Source organism: Biomphalaria glabrata, chromosome 9, assembly GCF_947242115.1.
Source record: "Biomphalaria glabrata chromosome 9, xgBioGlab47.1, whole genome shotgun sequence".
Lineage (NCBI taxonomy): Eukaryota > Metazoa > Mollusca > Gastropoda > Planorbidae > Biomphalaria > Biomphalaria glabrata.
In genome coordinates this window covers 9616357-9637381 of record NC_074719.1, presented here as the reverse complement: position 1 = coordinate 9637381, position 21025 = coordinate 9616357, and the positions used below count along the sequence as shown (strand labels likewise).

Genomic DNA, 21025 nt, shown 5'->3' with positions numbered 1-21025 from the left:
ACCTTGGTTAGGCCAATAATAGAATATGCATCCTCTGTTTGGGACCCCTCAACTCAAGAAAACATTAAGAAACTAGAACAGACACAAAATAGAGCAGTGCGATTCATAACAAACGAATATTCACATTTGACTAGAGTAACACCTTTAGTAAAATCACTAAATTTAGAAAGCCTTCAGGACAGAAGACTCAAAAGTAAAGTAGCAATAATACATAAAACACTGAACCATAATCTTCAAATACAAAAACAAAATTTAATAAAATACTCTGAAAGACACAAAGATAAAGGCACATTCCTCGTCCCATATGCTAGGACAAATTTGTACAAATACTCCTTCTTCCCTAGTGCTATTAGAGCATGGAATGGGTTGCCTGAGCTAGCCAGGAAAACCAGTGACTTGGCAGAATTTAAGTCATTGGTTAATATGCATGACTAAATGCAAGAAATTTCTATAAATCAAATAAGAACATAAAACTAAAATGTTATTTAACCTTGGTTAGGCCAATAATAGAATATGCATCCTCTGTTTGGGACCCCTCAACTCAAGAAAACATTAAGAAACTAGAACAGACACAAAATAGAGCAGTGCGATTCATAACAAACGAATATTCACATTTGACTAGAGTAACACCTTTAGTAAAATCACTAAATTTAGAAAGCCTTCAGGACAGAAGACTCAAAAGTAAAGTAGCAATAATACATAAAACACTGAACCATAATCTTCAAATACAAAAACAAAATTTAATAAAATACTCTGAAAGACACAAAGATAAAGGCACATTCCTCGTCCCATATGCTAGGACAAATTTGTACAAATACTCCTTCTTCCCTAGTGCTATTAGAGCATGGAATGGGTTGCCTGAGCTAGCCAGGAAAACCAGTGACTTGGCAGAATTTAAGTCATTGGTTAATATGCATGACTAAATGCATGACGCGTAGGACGTAATCATCTTCTTTTTTGAAGTAACGTCTGTATTATATAAGATAAGAAAGAAGATACACATAAATAGAACAGACACAACAGAAAGAGTTCATTGAGAGACTGCACACAGTTCATATTGCCTGATGTACAATATACACCCAGAAAGGTTTCCTATGACTTGTTTCTAACCCACAATTATGCTTAGTTTTTATTTTAACAATTGCAACTATAAAAGGTCACTAATGTGTAATGACATTCTTCTATCAAATAGCAAAAAGCACTCAGCAAACTAATCTCAACATGTTTGTCATGCTAAAACTATTGAACCCCACTTTTAACCTGCATTGCTTACCATATCCTCTTAGTGATCTTGTTTTATTTCACAATAGAAGTACCAGTGGCTTGAAAGTTTGTATCTGTTTGTACATGATCTTTGTGCTTTTGTTTTTGAAGAGTTACTTCAGTTCTAATACTGAGCATAAAATTAACAAATAAATTTGGGGCTCACTTATATTTAGCATTTTGTAATAATTGTGGAACAGTTTTTAGGAACTTGGATTGTTCAGAACTAATGAAATGTATATTTAAGAGTAGACACAGTCAATGTAAGATTCCGTAATATTTTTGGAGTATCAGAATTATTTTTTTATTAGTTCTACCTCAAAAACAAATACTGTTGATTTACGGATTGTGAATGTTCTTTGACATTAACCTCATAAACCCTTGCTCATCCTTGGTTGAATGTTTTACTATAGTAAGCTGTTTAAATATTTTCAAGTGCTTTCTACCTATTACCTTTGTAAATATGCATTCAACTTTGTTTTAATGTGGAGCTATCTAATCGATTCACTTGAATAGTGGTCTTTTGAAAATATTTTAATCCTCTTTTACTAATCTATTTATCTTTTTTGGTGTTCCTTCAAAGTGTGTGTTTCTCATTTATTTGCTACACTTCTTTTAAAACATTTGACAAGCTGCCAGTGATTCCATTGTTGATTGGATAATGGTTCTTGCTATTAATTTCTGTCGCAATGATTACGCTTCTTTTAAAATCAGTTTGTATGTAAACTAATAAATTAGTTGTTGTTTTTTTCTATATTTTTATATATATATATTGACTCTCTTTCTATACACTAATACCACCACCATACCCCTATACAGTATCATGGCATGTCAGACAGTTTTAAAAGTCTCCTAACAAAACTGAACGCTGGGTTTACTGCAGTATTCACCCTTGAGTGTACACTCAAACTTGTAGGCCTTGGGCCGAGGGTAAGATGTTAGAGGGAACTTACTAATCATTTTGTTGCATGCCTTTTTTTTTTTCTTCAGTCTATCAATGGAATGCACTTATATTTACATCCACTATCTACTCTACCTATAGAATATAATATCATTAGATTTCTGGTATATATTCAAGTACCAGACTCGACATTCTCATGTTGACTATGTTATCGTTGTGCAATCTGTCAAATTAAATTGTACCTGAAATAAACAGAGTTGTGAATTCACGGACAGTTCAGCTTTTCTCATCCATTTTATCCTTTAGGGTCAATTATAATTATGTTTAATCTCAGGAGATTGTGTATTAGTATAGATCTTTTCTGGGAGGTGTCATTTTTATGATGTTATAAAAAAAAAATTGGCTAACCTGTCATTTCTTTTACTCACTTTCAATAACACTTTGCCAAAGTCAAATTTAAACACAAACTTTAGAAACGTTCTGTAGGCTAGTCTATTGTCATAACACAGTATGATTTAATGAATTCTTTTAGAAAACTCAACATTATGTGGAAATTTTACCAATGTAATAACTACTCTGCCTACCATTCAGGCATACTATTGTTCAGTCTTTGGCCAAGCCTACCAACTGTAAAGATATTTTATATTTGCGAGACAGTATTTAGATGAAATTCTTGTCTTTTCCCTGCTTCAGATTTCAAATTTCTCAACACCTTTACCTGTCCCGTAGTTTGTTGAACTGTTGGAACACCGCTCATCCCCATTCATCGCTGTCTTTTGCCTTGCTTAGAATTTCTTTCAATGACAGACCTATCCATTCTATTATGTTGTCTTTGTTTTTTTCCTGGTACTGTTCCTTGTAGGAAGCTCTTTGCCATCCCTGAGGACCCCATTTTATAGCCATAAAGTTTAACTTTGCTTTTGCTTTTTTTTTTCAGTGGTCAGCAGGTCATTGTGAGGCCCTATTGCCATTGTGATCCTGTTTTGAATCTCCTCATTTGTGATCTAGTATTATTCTATAGCACCTAACAGTTCCATTGCTAGGATTCTACTCTCTAATTCTGCAGTTAATGTTTAAGACTCTCAAGCAAACAAGAATATGGCCATGACCAAAGAGCGCTGCGAATCAGTCAGATTTTAGTGTTAGGGCTATGCATTTGTCTTTCCAGATTGTTTTGAACTTTACTAGTGCTGCTTTGGACTGTGCAATTCAGACCAGTAATACTAATACTGTACACACAAAGTGTGCCAGAAGATATGTGCTTTGTCTCCCTACTTGCCTCAATGGAATTCATTTGTGGCACTAGGTGTACATTTGTTTAAGAACTCAATAAACTTTTAATTTCATTGTACATTCTTGTATGTTTGTGTGCTCTACATCTCTTCCTCCTGCTAGTTACAATAGTTTCATCTGCTCTTGTTTTGATATTTACATTTCACCAGCTCCTCCTTGTTAGTCTTTACAAAACATGTTGTTTTTTTTTATTGATCTTTAGTTGGTTATAGTTTCGGAGGATATTAATGAAAAGTTATAAGGAAATAGTTATGGTTGAGAAAGGCTGAAGTTGATTTATTTCATGTTTCATATTTATTGTGGCTAATACAATTGTATACCAAACTGAATGTCATTGTGAAGAACACTCACATATTTTACAAATATTGAAAATCTGCCAATTGTGATTGAGTTTAATTGTTAGCATTTCGTTTTCTTGAAATTTTAACTTTTTGTTATTAATAATTATTGAACTGTTGGCTCACATGGTCAGTTATTTATAAAGTACAATTGTATTAGCTAATTGATTTCCACTTTTTCAGTTCATTTGAGCACCACTATTAATAATGAATACGATTTTGTTTCTAACTGTATTTTTTGGGTCACTTTTATTATTTGATTTTTGGTATCTGTTTATTGAAGATATACCATCACCTATTTTTATTTCATTTCTTTCTCTTTTTGAATGAAATCACATTCTGTCATGTTATTTTTTCTTCAGAAACATATTTATATTAAAAAAAAAAAAAGAATAGTAGATTTGTCATTAGCTATGAGATTTGATCATCCACTTAAACGAGTTAATTTTTATTTGTTTAGAACAGTGTCTGGCAGTATTTGTATTGATTTCTTTGAATCCCCAAAAATGGATTAGTTAGAAGTTGTTACGATAGGTGATACCAAAGATGAAGGTAATTGCAGGAGTTGAAAATGGGTCATGTATGAAATATTGCATAATAGTATGAAATATTTCATGAGTTGGTTTTATAAATTGTCAAAGCCATCTGATCTGTAAAGTCTTGGACATTTACTGTCAATTGTTATTTAGGAATAAATTTTTAAAATGCTTTGCTTGACCAAGCTTTGATGACCCTGCTGAGTTTCCTCCTGTTATTACCAGAACTCTTTGGTGAAAGTACTGACATTGCTTCCCTTGTAAATGTTTGACATCTGAACTTCATATGACAGAAGCACCAAGTAAGAGATGGTTCTCTGATGGTCTTTAATGAATTTGTCTGTTGTTTGATTTCAATTTTTTTTTTCTCTTTTGGTTTTTTTTTACCAACCTAACAGTACGATGTTCCCAAATCAAAGGCCAGTAACACGGAGTATGGCCAAACACTTGTCTGGATAAACATTATATTCACTGCACTCTACACTATTGAGTTTCTGCTCAAGTTTTGTGCCTATGGAAAGGTTTGAGATCCACTCTGCAGATGTCTCCTTCTTCCTCCACCACTCCAGATTAGTTTCACTATACAAGCTAATCAGAACACATGTAGCCTACATGCTATACATTATAAACATTGATAAATATAATTGTATAGAATAACTACAGATTAAATGTATAAAATAACTGTTAAAACTTGTTCTAGTCATACTAGGATCATAAGATGTATATATAGAGAGAAAAACTTTCTCTGAACCCTGGAAAAATCAGACTGATTTTTAATATATATATATATGTTCTATATATCCATTGATCGTAGGACGTAAAATGTCTTTAATTTATAATTTAAGATATCTTTAATTTAAAAGTTAAAATAAGATGCCTTTAATTTATAAGTCAAGATAACTTTTAATATACCTTCAATCGAATTTCGGGATCCTTGGGACGCCTCTGAGTCCAGCCAGCTCAAATGGGTACCTGACATTAGGGAAAAGTAAAGGTGGTTGGTCATTGTGCTAGCCACATGACATTCTCATTAACTGTGGGCCACAGAAACAGATGACATTTAGATCATCTGCCCCATAGATCTCAAGGTCTGAAAGGGGAACTTAACATGTTTTAAAATCAAATTGAGCACTTCGCAGTTCCTACTTTAATAGTAGTTATAGTTTAATGAGATGCTGGATTAGAGAATAGATCTATCCTACACTACTTTTAAATCTGACAACATAAAATATAAATCTTAAAAATGTTTTTGGACATAGAATTTTCGACTATTCCTTTATTATATATTTTACTTTTTCTTTTTATAAAATTAAAACAGTTGTCATGTGTTTTCACTTAAGCATGGAACGAATTTCCTTGGCTATGTAAAATAACGGCTTAGTAAAGTTTAAAACACTAGATTAAAAATAAAAAAAATAACTTAAGACATGCATTTGATTAGGTTATAAAAGCCTTCTTTTTTTTATAGAACCATATGACTAATGAAAACAAGAATGTTAATCTGATTGGCTTGTATAGAAGTTGTCTGAGTGGATTAGAAACTGTACACTGTATTTTGAACAAATGCTTTTCATTGTTGTCATTTTTATCCCACATTGTTCTTATATAGGCTTATATTGTCTTTTATAGGCTTACGTTTGTTGGTTTTCTTATGTTTTCATTACAAAATTCTGATGTTTGAGTCATATTGTTGCTGCTTGTCTTCTGTCCGCATTTTTTTCAAACATTGTAACAAACCCTTTCTCAGGTTTATTTTTTTGGTGAAATATTTCTTGTCTTTATTGTTATCTGTTTATTTTTACTTATTTGTTTTTGCTTACTTTAATACATTGTTCTTTTTTCTGCGTTTTTACAGCTCACAGCTTTTTATTTTTGTTTCTTTTTTTTTTTTTGTCTTTTGTCTTTTTGTTGTTTTTTTAAGTTTGGCTATTTAATTATTTCTATTTCTGATTTAGAGTTTCAATGGCTTATCTACAAAAACTTTCTTTTCCTCATGCAAATTTAATTGTTAGCTTTGAACAAAGACAAAAAACATGAGTGGCACATTTGTTAGAACCAATTTCAATGATAAATACAAAGCTCACACATTTTTATCTGCACATTTCTCTTGTTTTAATCTACATTCTTCTAGTGTCAGGATTATTCACATTATTATTCACATACTCTGCACATTAATCTAATTTCTTAATCTAGATTCTTTTTGTGTCAGAATCTTGTATTTTGCACCATTTCTACCACTTGTTTGATTTGTTTATTCAAAACACTGTCTAGATTCTTCACTCCTCATGCATGTGATGCCTTGTCCTAATTAAGTTTTTTTCCTTGTCCACATTAGTTTCACAGTATGCAATATTGTAAAGAGAAAAAAAAAGCATCTTTGTAACAATTTCATGTGTAGCTTTGTTAAACTTCTATAAAAATGTGTTTTGTTTCTACTAATTTACAGTAAAAATATCAACTTCTCTTAATAAATGTAGCTTATAAATTCTGGCAAAATGCTTAAATATAGGCCTATTTATAAAGTCTATAAATTAAAGCCATTTTTAATTTAAAAATATTGGTTATTGGTTATTACTTTTAATATAGTTTTACTTTTGAAATATTTGCTAAAATAATCTGTATAATTTGAGCCTGCACCGATAAATCTACTTATTATAAAACTAGTTTTTTTTGTTTTTTATCCTTCTCTTCAGCATACACAATAATAGCCAAAAAAAAAATGGCACTTCTGCTTGGTTATCCTTGCTAAATTTTGATAGATTTGCTAGAATGAGTCTTAGTCACTTCAGACTTTATAGACAGTTTAAATATAAGCATAGGAAGTGGAGGCAAAATGAGAAATGTAAACACTTGCAATAGCAAGTAGTAATGATTTGTTTAATGTACACATTACTCTTGTAGTAAAAAGTTGATACTAATAAAATTTTAACTCTCTTTTGTTCAGAACTATTTCCATGACCCTTGGAATGTTTTTGATCTGACAACTGTCATTGGAAGCATCATCGATGTCGTCATCACCCATGTATCCGTAAGGACTTTACTATTATTTATGTGTGTGTGTTGTCAGTGGCTTTTTTTTTCATGACTTCTGAATACTAGAAGTGTCCCAAATTATTTTTTTTAAACAATTTCCTTAATAAGATGTCATTCAAGACTATATGCATCAGTTAAAATGAAAAGTCTGCTTGTAATTCAATTTGGCCCTCTTATTTATCTGTGTTACAAAATGTCAAAACTTACCCTTTGACCTTTTTTTTTTAAACCTTAGTTTAACTTGTATGAATTTTATTACTTTTTATTACTATTACTGTTACTATTATTATTGTCATTATTATTTTCATAATTTTATTTAATGTTGTCATTTCTTTAAAGTATAAAAAAAATTATAACTATAAAGTTAACCCAGATTAAATCATTTCCTCTTGTCCCTTACAAAAAATATTCATGTATAATTGATAAAATTCAAATTTCATCCTATTATGGGGAAGGGAATTTTTTTAATACTTGAAGTCTTTTGTTCTGATTTGTAATTTCTTTTTTCATTTATAATTCAGAGTAGCAGGAATGCTCATCATGACTTGATACCCACTTCAACAATTTTCAATATGTTTGCATTAATTGTATGATTTGTTAGCTGGTATATTTAATGATGTTATTTTTTGTTTACTTTACAGTCTCAGAATTTTAACTTTGGTTTTTTCCGCTTGTTTCGAGCTGCTAGACTAGTGAAATTATTACGCCAGGGGTACACCATTCGCTTACTGCTGTGGACTTTCTTCCAGTCATTTAAAGTAATTGTTACTAAGTTTATGCAATAATGCAAGGAAATAACTTATTACTGTTATACAGTTTCAACTAATTTAGCCTGAATAAATGTAAGAGTCACTCACTGAACACTTTTTACATGATACCAAACTCAAGATTTGTAAATAGTCTTTTTTGGGGGTGGGGCTTTATGTTTAAAGATTATAGATATAGTGGTGAGGGTTAGTTATCTTTAAACTGTATTTATGTTCTTGTTTCCTTCAGGCCTTGCCATATGTTTGCCTCTTAATTCTAATGCTGTTCTTCATCTATGCCATAATTGGAATGCAAGTAAGTCAGTATCAATGTCTATACTGTTCTTGTTTTATTTGGTTTTTGGAGATAAAATGAACTCATTCTAATGTGTACTTTAGTATCTCTATGATCTGCATCTAGGATGTGAAAAAATATTAATTTGGAAAATGGTCCCTGCCTTTCCTATTTGGCCTGCTATGCCATGGTAGGCATCCCCATCATTTGATATGATGCTGCCTAGGTATGTGAAATTGTCCAACTCTCCAAGTCTGACGGGGGCACCTTTTGCCTTATATTCCATTTGAACAATTTTAGACTTATCCAAGTTTATGCTGAAGCTCTCTGTCATTTCTTGTATGCATTTATTTGTAGACCCAAGTAGTGCAACATCATTGACAAAGTCTGAGTCCGTCATTCGTTTCTGGTCACGCAATGGAATACTGAAGGCAGTCTGATTCATTGCTCTCCTCATTTTATGTAGTTGATGGCTAAGAGGAAAGGAGATAAAATGCACCCCTGTCTCACACCTGTCTCCATGCTAAAGAACTTGGTTGTTTCTTCTTATGTTTTAATGCAGCAACTAGATTGACTGTATTGGTGTCATAGGATCTGCAGGAATTTTTCTGGGATGCCATATTCTCTAATTATTTTCCATAGTGATTCTTGGTGGACACTAACAAACACTTTCTTAAAGTCTACGAAACTGATCGTTAACCCTTGTTGGTACTCAAGACTTTGTTCTATGGTATTTTGTAGAACAAGAATCAGCTCTGCACATGATCTGCCTCTTCAGAAGCTTCATAAAGTTGATGATATTTTCTTTTCTTTTTTTTTTCTGTTAGACTCTATAATTTTTTTTTTTTTTTTTTTTTTTTCATTTACAGGTATTTGGTACTATTATTTTAGATTCAAAATCTTCCATTACCCGTCACAATAACTTCCGGAGTTTTTCTTCTGCATTATTGCTTCTCTTTAGGTAAGTACTGTAAATAATACTATTTATTTTCACCTATAATTAATGGCATTTTTCCTGAAAGGATCAAGTCTTCTATAAAACTTATGGCCTAGCAGGTGAAAACATCTTCTAGAAATATTTTTTCTTTCTCACCAGGTGTGCTACAGGAGAAGCTTGGCAGCAGATAATGCTGTCCTGCCTGTCAGGTCAAGCTTGTGACCCAGAATCCTTGCGACCTGATGACCCACCAGACATGGCTGAAACAGGATGTGGTTCAGATATTGCTTACATGTACTTTGTCTCATTCATATTTTTATGTTCATTTTTGGTAAGTAGTCTTATTTGTACAGTTCAATCATCTCAATTATATTTAGAAATTGAAGTCTAGTATGCATGCCTTATGTACTTGGTTATCTTACTGAAAACTTTTATTCAAATGACTGTCTTATTGTGTGGAATGAGGTTTGGATTATTAATAGATTATCTTTGAAGGAACATTCGAAACATGTAAAACATTTTACAAACATTTTACTTTGTAAATTATGGCACCCTGACACCATCCAGCTCTCTAGGATGCCAATGTTGATAAAAGTAAATATGGTTGACATGTTAGCTGACACCCTTTTTAATCACTTGCAACAGAAACAGACAAAGTTAGCTTCATCTGCCGAATAGATTGCTAGATCTTACTTTGAAATATCTGTATCAGTTGTGATTTCAACAATACCATAAAAGCATTTTTTTTCTTGATCTCTGTAAAGAGAGCTTGCTACCCCATGCGCCAAATAGTGCTGGAGGACATTAGTCCTAAGTAAAAGTCTTCTTTTGTTAGTTGCATCTTATCCTTTTTTTTACATTTTACTATCCTATTGTAAGATAACAATTGATAAATTTATTGCCATATATTTGGTTGAAATGATATAGCCTACACAATAGAACACATTTCTTAATTGTTTATGAAGTCAATATATATATTTATTTCTTCAGATGCTTAATCTGTTTGTTGCTGTCATTATGGATAACTTTGATTACTTGACCAGAGATTCCTCTATATTAGGACCACATCATCTAGATGAGTATGTCAGAGTCTGGTCTATATATGATCCAAAAGCCTCGTAAGTACAATCATTACCTATGTGTTGATTATCTCTACACTTTCTTACATTTTCCAATGATACATTAACCAGTAGGCATCTTGAATTTGTATATTACAAAAAAAAATGTGTGCTGTATTAGGAAGGAAAAAAAACTAGCATGATCACAGCTATAAGTGTCAGAATGGACTTTTATAGACAGAATCTTCTTGCAAAGTCAATATGTGCCCTCAAGATGTATCCAGATTTTTTTAGTCCTAATGAGACACTATTAAGGGAGATTTAGCTGTCATTGAGGTTAATTTGTTCACAAATTCAGTTAATTTGTTTAATTTATATATGACCTATTACCCTAAAAAAAAGTATGTTAATGTGATTTAAGTATTTTGTGATTCTATTAGATGTGAATTTGATATTCTTGGTATACTTGAACAGTATTTGGAATTTCTGTTCCTTGATTTGTTTTGAGCTTTGTTCATTTCTGGGTCTTGCGTTTATGGTCAGACCAAATCTGACACAATATGACATTCAACATAAAATAAATTGAAACTCATTCCTCAGAGGCAGGATCCACTATACAGATATGTATGAAATGCTGAGAACCATGGAGCCTCCAGTTGGGTTTGGAAAGAAATGTCCTTACAAACTGGCCTACAGGGTTAGTTCATACATAATTCTTTTTTTCTTTGAGATTTTAAAAAATATTTAGTCATTTTTTTTACACCTATTTAAAGTGCCAACTAAAAAAAAAATCTAATTTTTAATCTTTTTTTTTTTTGGAATTTATGTTTTTTTCTAATTATTCATGAAAGGTGTGGTATTAATATTATTTAGAATAATTTTAATCATGCATTTTTTTTTTAATTAAGATTGGCTAGCTATCTAAGTTTTATTTTTCTATTTATTGTTGCTTCTTTCAGAAATTAATCCGCATGAACATGCCAGTAGCTGAAGATGGGACAGTTAATTTCACAACTACTTTGTTTGCCTTGATTAGAGAATGCTTAATTATCAAAATGGCTGAAGGTTGATTTTTTTACTCTTTTTTTTTTTTTAATTATTTCTTTTTTTAAGAACTTCTATATACATAATTATGTTTTTTCTTCACTTAGGGTCTTCATATATATCTATCTAGCTAATTATTTCTGTATGTCTTGTTTAACAGCTGATTTAATGGACAAAAAAGATGATGAGATGAGAGAAACTTTACGTAAACTTTGGCCAGTGCCAAGCAAGAAAATGATGGTTCTATTGATGCCACCCAATGAGGGTAAATGTTGATTATAGTCGCAGATATATGATGTGAAAGTACAAGTATTGATACTGTTTGTATTTGTGTTTAATTTACTGATCTTTGTCATTATCTGGCTGTCTGCTATTCTGAATCTGGACCCCAAAAAATAACATTTTAACATTTATTTTAGTTTAAATTAATTAAAAAGTTTTACTTTACTTTTTTTTTTTTTAGGTGTATAATTCTTTATGCCCCACAAAAGAGACTTATCATAAAATGGACATCCGTTCTTAACTTTTCTATGTTAAGAAGCTAGCTTTGTTATTATTTATTACAAAGTGGTTGGATGGTCATTTATAATCCTTTTTTACTTATGCAAAGTATCTCTAGTATTTTCATAAAAGGACTTAATGTATTTATTCATAAAATTTAGATTAAAAAAAACACAAAAAAAGGACTTATTCCCCTAAAAATAACCAAATATTAAAAAGTTTTCTACTACTTCACAGTTAGAAGACACAGTGGCTAAACGCTTGGCTTCCGAATCGACGGGTCCTAGTGCAAATCCTGGTAAAGACTGGGATGTTTTATTTCTGGATCTTTTAGTCCAGCCAGCTCTAATGAGTACCTGACATTAGTTGGGAACAGTAATGGTGGTTTTCAGTGTGCTGGCCACTTTTGTTAGCTGTGGGCCACAGAAACAGATGACCTTTACATTATCTGCCCCATATATCACAAGGTCTGAAAAGGGAACTTTACTTTAGTACCTCACAGTTTGATACTTTTGAAAAAACATATTTCATTTTTGAATTAGTCATTTTTGTAAGTGATATAATTAAGTTTTTTTTCCCTAAATCACATTTTAGAACTGGATGAAGGTAAAATGTCTGTGGGTAAAATCTATGCAGGATTACTAATATCAGAAAACTGGAAGGCTTACAAAGCAAGTCAGAATGCATCCAATAACTTCAAAATGGTGAGTTTGAGTCAGAAGTTTTGCACAAACTGTTATTATTTTCAAATGTTTGCCGTTTTAAGAGCTATTCATTCAAAGATTCATAATACAGGTCTTTACAGGTCTTTACAATTAACTGTAGGAAAAACTGTTGGGCTTTAGGAACTCTCATATATTGTTAGCTTTGTTTCTAGTTTCTTTTTTATGAAGATAAGTTCTGTGTACAAAAATAGTGAGCTTTAATTGTTGATCTTCGGATAACTTGACATTACAATGCATCTTCATGGACAACTTTTTTTATCAACTGCATTTCATTATGGATCAGTTTTAGACATTCATGTTTGTGGCGGCATGAGATGTACTAATTTGGCAGTCTTAGTATTTTTCTGTTTGGGTGTGATCGTTTACATGCTTTTAATGTGAACAGTTTTGCTTGTGGGTTATTGCTTTGTGATCTATTGTGATACCTTGGAGTCATTGATGCATTTTTATTTTGTTTTGAAACATTTTATGTATTTCAACTGTATTGACAAATTTATGCAGGGTTCACAAAACGACAAGGTAATAAACATTTGACAACCCTTTTTCTTTTTTTTTCTACATTATTTTCACTTCAACAAAATGTCTAAAATCTGAAAGTTTGTAACTTATAGTCAATGGTTCTCACTCTAACAAAATGTCTAAAATCTGAATGTCTGTAGGTTACAGTCAATGGTTCTCACTCCAACAAAATGTCTAAAATCTGAATGTCTGTAGGTTAAAGTCAATGGTGCTCACACAGAACTGGTAGTGTAGGAGATAGCTTGTAGAAATTAGGAGACATTGAGAAACAACTTTTATTTTGTATTTTAATAGATAATTGGCTAAAGAAAATAAATAAATTACTTGTTAAATTAATTGTTGTTTAAAAGTGTGGTGGTGGGGGTATTGGAGATCTATTTATCACATGAAGGAAGTTGTGAAATTATTGATGAATATGAGGATTATACTTCTAAGCAAATGGAACTTGTTGCCAATATGACAGTCAAAATTTGTGGAATACATCTTTTTATTTGTTCATATTTTTTATAGGTTATGAATAGAATTTAGTGAGATTTGTTATTCAATTATTTTTTTCATTTAAAATTTAAGACATGAGTTATAAGAACATACAGTCAAACAAATAGTATTCTCCTGTTTTTTTCTAGTTTAGGTTTTAATACTGGTTTTTGAGGTTTCAGTTCAATTTATTTGTTTCTAGCTAAAATACATTCAGCTCATTGAAGTGAATAAATACAATGTTCTGTAAGCAGCTATTGTGCCACAGGTTTCATTGCAGTTCATCTCAGTATTTTTTCTGCCATGCTCTTGTGTCTTAATGTCCATCCTGAATTTCATCCTAGTGGAACAACTCCATTCTTGAGATGACATTAGGCCCTTATGGATTAACTGAAATAAAAACAATAACCTTAGTGCTTTTGGTAAAACAAAAACCCAGCTAATAATCTTAAAAATTGGATATATATTGGGCTTTATAATCTTCAAGATATTGAAAATCATCCATTCTTCAAAATGAAAAAAAATCACACCACCCTGTTATAAGTTCTTTTGTTTCATTGTCAAATGTTTTTAATTTAAATGGCATAGGTCTAAAATGCATTTTCTTTTCCATTCTGATTGGCATGTTTATATTTATAGAAATTTTCTAAATTAAAATCTTAGGAAACCTTTTTTTCTCATTGGCTTTGTATTTTCTTCTATTTTTCTTCATTGTTTATTGATTAAATTTTTAGTTTTGTATACAGAATCTATTAAGTTTCTTCTGTTAGTTGAATATGTATGATGAACCAGGTCTGTGAAAACAAATTTTTTAGGACTCTTTCAAGTCTCAGTCTGAAATTTTGAAAAAAAGAAATTCCATTTTGGTTTTTAACTGAAATTAATAAGCAAAAATGTTGAGTATTTTGGGGCTCAAGAATAATCGTCATAGGTTAAGTTTTTGTAACAAAAATTTAATTTAATTTTGAATTATTTATTACATCCCATGATTGTCAACTGAAATTTGTGGTTGCTCCAAGAAATGCACTGCCATCAGAAGAGTATGCCTTATGCTTGTGAGCCATAAGGGCAAAAGGTTAACAAAATTGGAACACACACAAGAGAAAACAACAAAGCAACAAGACAAAATGGTTTACAATGCAACTGGGGTGACTACCTGGTCCACAGCCTTGTCACAGATTTATCCTTCTGCTGTGCACACCAACTAGTTCCCAATGTTATAACTCTGGACTATTTTGACCCAAGGACTTCCTATATATATATATATATATATATGGTATTATTGCATTGATAAATTACACTTTGGTGTATTTCAAGTTTTTCATTATTTGTGATGTTAATTTCTCTGTGTGTGTATGTGTGTGTGATTGAGCTGAGAGGTTACAAAGTGTGTGATTGAGCTGAGAGGTTACAAAGTGTGTGTGTGGGTTGTTTTTTTTCTGTGTTGCATGCAAGATCTATTTTAGCTTGTTAAAAAACAAAATACCTTAATGTGTGTCCTGGTATGAATGTAAAAGTATGTAACTATACCTTTATCAACACTTTTTTTTCATTGGTTTTGTAAAGTAAAGATGCATTTAGTTTTTATTTAGACTAAATGTATACAAACCTAAAAGATAAGCTAATGAAAAAAACTAAATATTTAACTTAAACATTAGATATCTCTTTTTTTTCTTAATATAAGGGTGTTTATAACACGTTATGAATTTAGACTTTGTTTTAAAGTTCCCTAGTTCTATACATTCTTATTGATACTTTGTTGAATATAGATACGTACTGTCTAATTAGCTGACCTTAGAACAGAAGGCATTTGTCTGTTTAATGATGATGTAGAATGTGTATATCATATATGATTAATGAATGTTCATTAACAACAGCTGAAATCTTTTGTTGTCTTAAGCTAATGAAATCAGTTGTAATATAATGAAGTTTTAAATATAGTGAAGTTTTTGGATTGTTTAATTGCTTAGAAAGTGTTTTGTTTTAAATGGTTCACTGAGTACATTTATTTGACCAAATGTATTTGGTCCTATAGAGCTTTTAAAAATGTTTGTTCCCTTTCAAGGTTCAAGTTTTTATGGGTGCAAAGTTTTGTTAAATGGCAATTAAGATAATTAACTTCTAAGTTCTCTATACTTTGGAACATATAGATATAGATTCAGGAGAAAGCTATCAGCTATACATATATTTAAACATTTTTTTTTTCATTAAAAGATTATGAAAATGCAGACATGATTGTCAATTTGTAGCTTAGGAATAATTTAAATAGTTTAAATGGTATATCACAAGTTGAAAAAAAAATAATTTGTTTTATTTAAATTCTTTTTAAAAGATTTTAATCTATGTAAAATGGATGCTTTATTTCTTTATTACTTGTCTCTGAATGTTTTTGTTTTCAGTTTTGGGTATGCAGTCCATGTTTAAAATCATTTGTTTTCTTTATTTTCTTTCATTTTTTCTCTCAGCCTCATCATGAAAAGGTAAACTTAGTCCACTGGTGGGAAACTCTGGGGTTTTGTTTTTTATTGTTTTCTTTTTTTTTTTTTGGAAAAAAAAAAAAGGGGGGGGGAAGCAGTGTTTGTTTTATTGACATCAGGTTTTATTTATCAATTTTGTTTTTAAACAGGGCAAATTTAGCAGCACAAGTATTTGACACAAAACTTCATTTTATTGGCAGCTCTTTAATGAGACTTCACCGCATGCTAATCACCTTCTAATTTACTCTTGAGATATTTCACTTTCAGTTTAGTGGTCTGCATTTTGTTGTTTTTTTCTTCTTGCCTCAGTAAAATAATGTGACTCATCACTCTATATTAGAAATATTGTAATTTAAAAATATAGGCATATAATTATTTATCTTTTTTGGTTTTTCATTATTAAAATGTATTTATTTATATATATATATTTTTTTAAGTTAATCATTACAATTTTGAGAGTTGCTATTTTTTTTATTCTAGTTTATAAATATTGTAAATAAAAACATAATTTGTCTTTGGGATTTACCAGCACCTACAGATGGAAGTGTAGTTACCTTTTTTTTAAAGTTACAAAATTATGCATATAAGAAAACTGGATGGAATGAGGTACTTTAATGAAAATATCCAAACAAGAAGCCTGTAGGATAAGTAACCGGTGCATCAAAAAATATTTGAATATTAGTCTACGACAACAATCTAGATTGCTGTTTTTTTCATATCATTTATAAGATTAGCTTTAAGTCTTAAAAGGGGAAGTATTTCAGCAATAGCTTGCTACGGCCATTGAAAACATATTTTGTATGCATGTTTTACTTTGTTTTTATTTTCTGATTGCTTGATATATTGCCGCCCTTAATATATTTTATTTATTATTTTGAAGTCAAGTTCATCTTTATTAAATCTTTTACTCACATTTGAATTTTTTTTTTTTCACAACTTTATGTGTGAATGTTTTTAAATTTACCAAATATATTAATTTCTATTAAAACTCTGAAGAATGTTTTGAAAGTTCATAAATAATTCTTTTTTTTTTTTTTTATTAAAAGAACTTTTTTTTTCATAATGCATCTGCTCACCTTAAGTTGTAAGGCAATTTTAAATTGTGAATCTATTAAGTCAGGTGAATTATAGAATATTGTATGCCCCTGCTGTGTGTTGTGTCTGCATTATAGTTGCATTTTGGGAATGCCCAAAGATCACCAAAATATATGACTAGTTTTTCTTGCATTTAGTCAGTCTATAAATCTGGATTTGATCCCTATATGTAATAGTTTTTGTTAAGTTCAATGTTGTTTTTTATACTTTCAGCGGCCTTCTTTGTTCCGTCGTCTGATGGGCGGAATGAAATCATCTGGGAGATCCAACCAGTCCTTGGATTCTGTACATTCCGATGAGAATGATGGTGGAGGTGGTGGAGCAGGACATAGGTGAGCTCTCTCTCTCCACTAAGTGCCGGCACTGTTGTTCTGAAATGAATCCTCTTGGTTTCTTTACCTTTAATGAATTATCTCACCTGTTATTTTTTCTTTGCTTAAACTGTAAGCTATCTTACAGAATTTTTTTTTCTTAATGGTGCAGAATAAAGAAATATATTTAGACATTCCATTTTGATTAGCAGTTATAAGTCATTATATTTTTATATTGTTTTACAATACTATGTATGTATATATATAGAGAGAGTCTTTTCTATATTTGAAATGAAAAATATAAAGTTTTGCATTACCTTTATAGTCCAATCAATACAATATTAATTGACTTACAGATGTATTTTCACTGTATTATAAATGTTTTTTAAACTAACATATCATCAATTTTATTTATTTGTTAATTGAATTAAATATATCCGCACAGATACATTTAGGTCATGATTAAACAAAATACTGACAATAAAAAAACATCATAAGACTAAAATGGACAAGTCCTATATGTTTAGTATTGATTGCTTTGATTATTTATGTGTACCTCACCTACAAAAGAAAGTCATATTTCAGTCTATTTAGAGCCTCAAGGATATGTGGGAAATAGGGAAAGATGGGTTTTATGTTTTTCCACGTTTTTGATAATTTTGCTGACTTTGGAGGTGTTTTTTTTTTCCTCTTGTAATCTCTGAATCAATAGCTTTTAAAAGAAATTGCTGAAATGACTATAGTTCATCTCTAATAGCATTTCTTCTTGTGGATGTAAAGCCCTAATCTGGAGAAACATTCTTGCCCACTTACATCAAATGTAAAAGGTGGCGTTTTCTTGCATTTAAGGAGCGAGTCAGTCATTTTCTGCCTGGCTTGTTTTTCTTTCAGTGCTGTGGTCATTATCTTGCTGTCCATAGCTTTCTGTTACCACTTAATGCAGTCTACAACTAGATCTATGTCTTCTCAATATTCTCCCCTTTAAGATCCTGTTTAATTCCCTCACATAAGATTGCCCATGAAAGATAACTTAAGGGACTTGTTTATCCTTCATACGGATGTCAGTTGGTGTTGTTGAAAAACGCAAACTAAAATTCTATGGCCATATTACAAGAACCTCAGGGCTGGCAAAGACCTTCCTTTAATGAATAGTGACAGGAAGTGGAGGAAGAGGCAGAGAGAGTGATGGGAAGTCAACATAGAGGAATGGATAGGAATGTCATTGAGGGAGATTCGGTCCAAGGCAAAAGGCTGAGAGGAATGAAGTAGGATACTCAATGGATCTTATGCTCCAACAGTCCAAGGGATAGGTGAAGATGAATGTACTGGGTGAAATATGGTTGTTTTTCAGTACTCTCACTCAGTTTTACCATGTTGGCACAAGAGGATTAAAGGACATTTGAACTCTTGTTTGGTGAATTCGAATTAAATACATTTGAACTCTTGCTTAGTGTATTTAATATAAGTCCTCCTTGTCTTGCTACCATAACGTAGGCAACTTATGATGCATTTTTTTTTGTGTTGAGTTTTTGGTTCTCCCATGCTCACAAGCTGAGCATAGCAAACTAAGAGGCAGCTTTTCCTATTTACTGGATTGTGGAACTTGGGTAGCAGAATTCATGCTTGAAATAACAATTGTCATAGACTTAAGAATCTTTTATATTTAAAAAAAATGTGTTTGTTTTTAATGTGGCAAATTGATATATTTTTTAAATGATACACTAATTTTGTTGTTTTTTCATGATTTTTATTTTCAATGTGCTTCATGTTGTCTGTAATAATCATCATCATTTTACTCTAGTCATTGGGCCTTTAGTTTTTATTAGTAGTCATTCTCACTCTAACCATTGTATTTATAACCATCATGCTTTTATTTCTCTTTGTCTGTTCTTACTTGCTTAATAATAATTTATATTACAACATTGAACATGTAAAGAAAGCTACTTAAGTTTAGTAGCGTTTAAATTTCAAATTAACATACACGACGAGATTAACACATGAATACAACATAATTATCTCATTTTTAAAGGAAGATATATAATATCTAAAGGGCCAGATTTAAGGGAGAGCAGGTGGGGCTTTAACCCCGTGACCTCCACAAAAGAAATAAAAATATATTCTAATTTCTACGGGTCAGAAACTTTTTTTTTCGCATTTTTACGGCTGGCAAAAATTGATTAAGAAGTGTATTCATGTAGCATGCTCAGAATAAGTCAATACAGCGCCGGATCCCTTCTAAAACTAAAATATGCATATTAAATATTTGTTTAAAAGGAAAGTGAGATTAAATTTTAAAAAACTCTTTCTTTCTTCTAAAATATAACAGGCTTTTAGATAAACTCATTCATAAGTGAATCTTTAGTAAAACTTTTCAAAAATTGTAAGGGCCTCCACAACAATGTTAAATCAGGCCCTGCATATCTGTCATTTGTAAGAGAAGAGTTTCGGTTTCTAACTATTTCAAATACTATTGCTCCAATGTCATAAAGCTTTGTTTGCTATCAATGTAAACCTTGCATTGAACTAATGTTGTTTCTTCTGATTCTTCCCCATACCCACTGGATGTTGTTTTGTGTTCACACTGTTACTAACACCATCCTGGCATTGCTATTGCTGCTATCTCACTGGATGTTGTCATCCTGTTGTATAAAACCCATCCTACACTCGTGGCTTTGGATGGCTGTAGCATTGACAAAGGAGATGACCGCAGCCCAATTCATTCTTTCAGCTTCCTAAGGAGGAACAGCAGCAAGCGGCGCAAAGGAGGCGACCCAGCAGATAATTCTGGCTTGCAGGTAACTTTTGGTTAGCATTGTTTATTTATAATTAATTTTTCATTTTTATTTCCACTCATTTCACACTAAAGAATGTTATTGGGGCAAAACTAAGCTAGGTAACACTTTAAAGAAATATTCAAAGCTATTTTTCTTGCACTAGTACTTAATGTTTAACACTAGATATAGATAGAATCTCATTGCTGTAGTTTGTTTTACAACTTTCTTTCCTGATACATTTTTTTTATACAACTAAGAATTCAGTTTATGGAATGTTTTTATCTTTATCTCTTATAAATGTTTTTGTTTACAAATCTTTTTTTTTTTTTTTATATTTTTTAAATACAAAAATATTCAATAGTTATAATTCCTTTTTTTAAAAACATGACAAGATATTCCCTTTGTTTTTTAATGTCCTTGATTTTAAAAAGGTCTATATCAAGTAATGAAACTGAAAATATATACATGAATATTGTTATATGAAGATGTAGATGTTTTTAAAAATAGTTGTTAAATAAAGTCAATCTATTGCAATATTTTGGGTTTTATTTGAAATAAAATACATGGGTTAATACAAATTCAGCAGAAATAGTTTCTTATTCATGGGAAGCGTGGTCGAGAGGCTAAGTGCGCTTGAACTTGGCTTGTCTTGGCTACCTCAAAGGGGGCTCGACGTTCGACACCCAACTCAGGCAGAGTTGC

General features: G+C 31.1%; 1 protein-coding gene across 1 annotated transcript in view; it reads left to right on the top strand.

Annotated features, from left to right (window-relative positions):
• Positions 1-21025, top strand: part of LOC106051035 (voltage-dependent P/Q-type calcium channel subunit alpha-1A-like) — a gene marked incomplete at its 5' end in the record, with an annotated part of 60642 nt that overhangs the window by 28002 nt on the left and 11615 nt on the right. Inside the window, 13 exons of the mRNA XM_056041186.1 lie at positions 4730-4852; positions 7276-7359; positions 8006-8122; positions 8361-8426; positions 9275-9366; positions 9502-9673; positions 10333-10460; positions 11001-11097; positions 11360-11465; positions 11605-11709; positions 12540-12649; positions 17452-17570; positions 20278-20344. Coding sequence (XP_055897161.1) covers positions 4730-4852; positions 7276-7359; positions 8006-8122; positions 8361-8426; positions 9275-9366; positions 9502-9673; positions 10333-10460; positions 11001-11097; positions 11360-11465; positions 11605-11709; positions 12540-12649; positions 17452-17570; positions 20278-20344 — 1386 coding nt within the window. The remainder of the gene's footprint in view (positions 1-4729; positions 4853-7275; positions 7360-8005; positions 8123-8360; positions 8427-9274; positions 9367-9501; positions 9674-10332; positions 10461-11000; positions 11098-11359; positions 11466-11604; positions 11710-12539; positions 12650-17451; positions 17571-20277; positions 20345-21025) is intronic.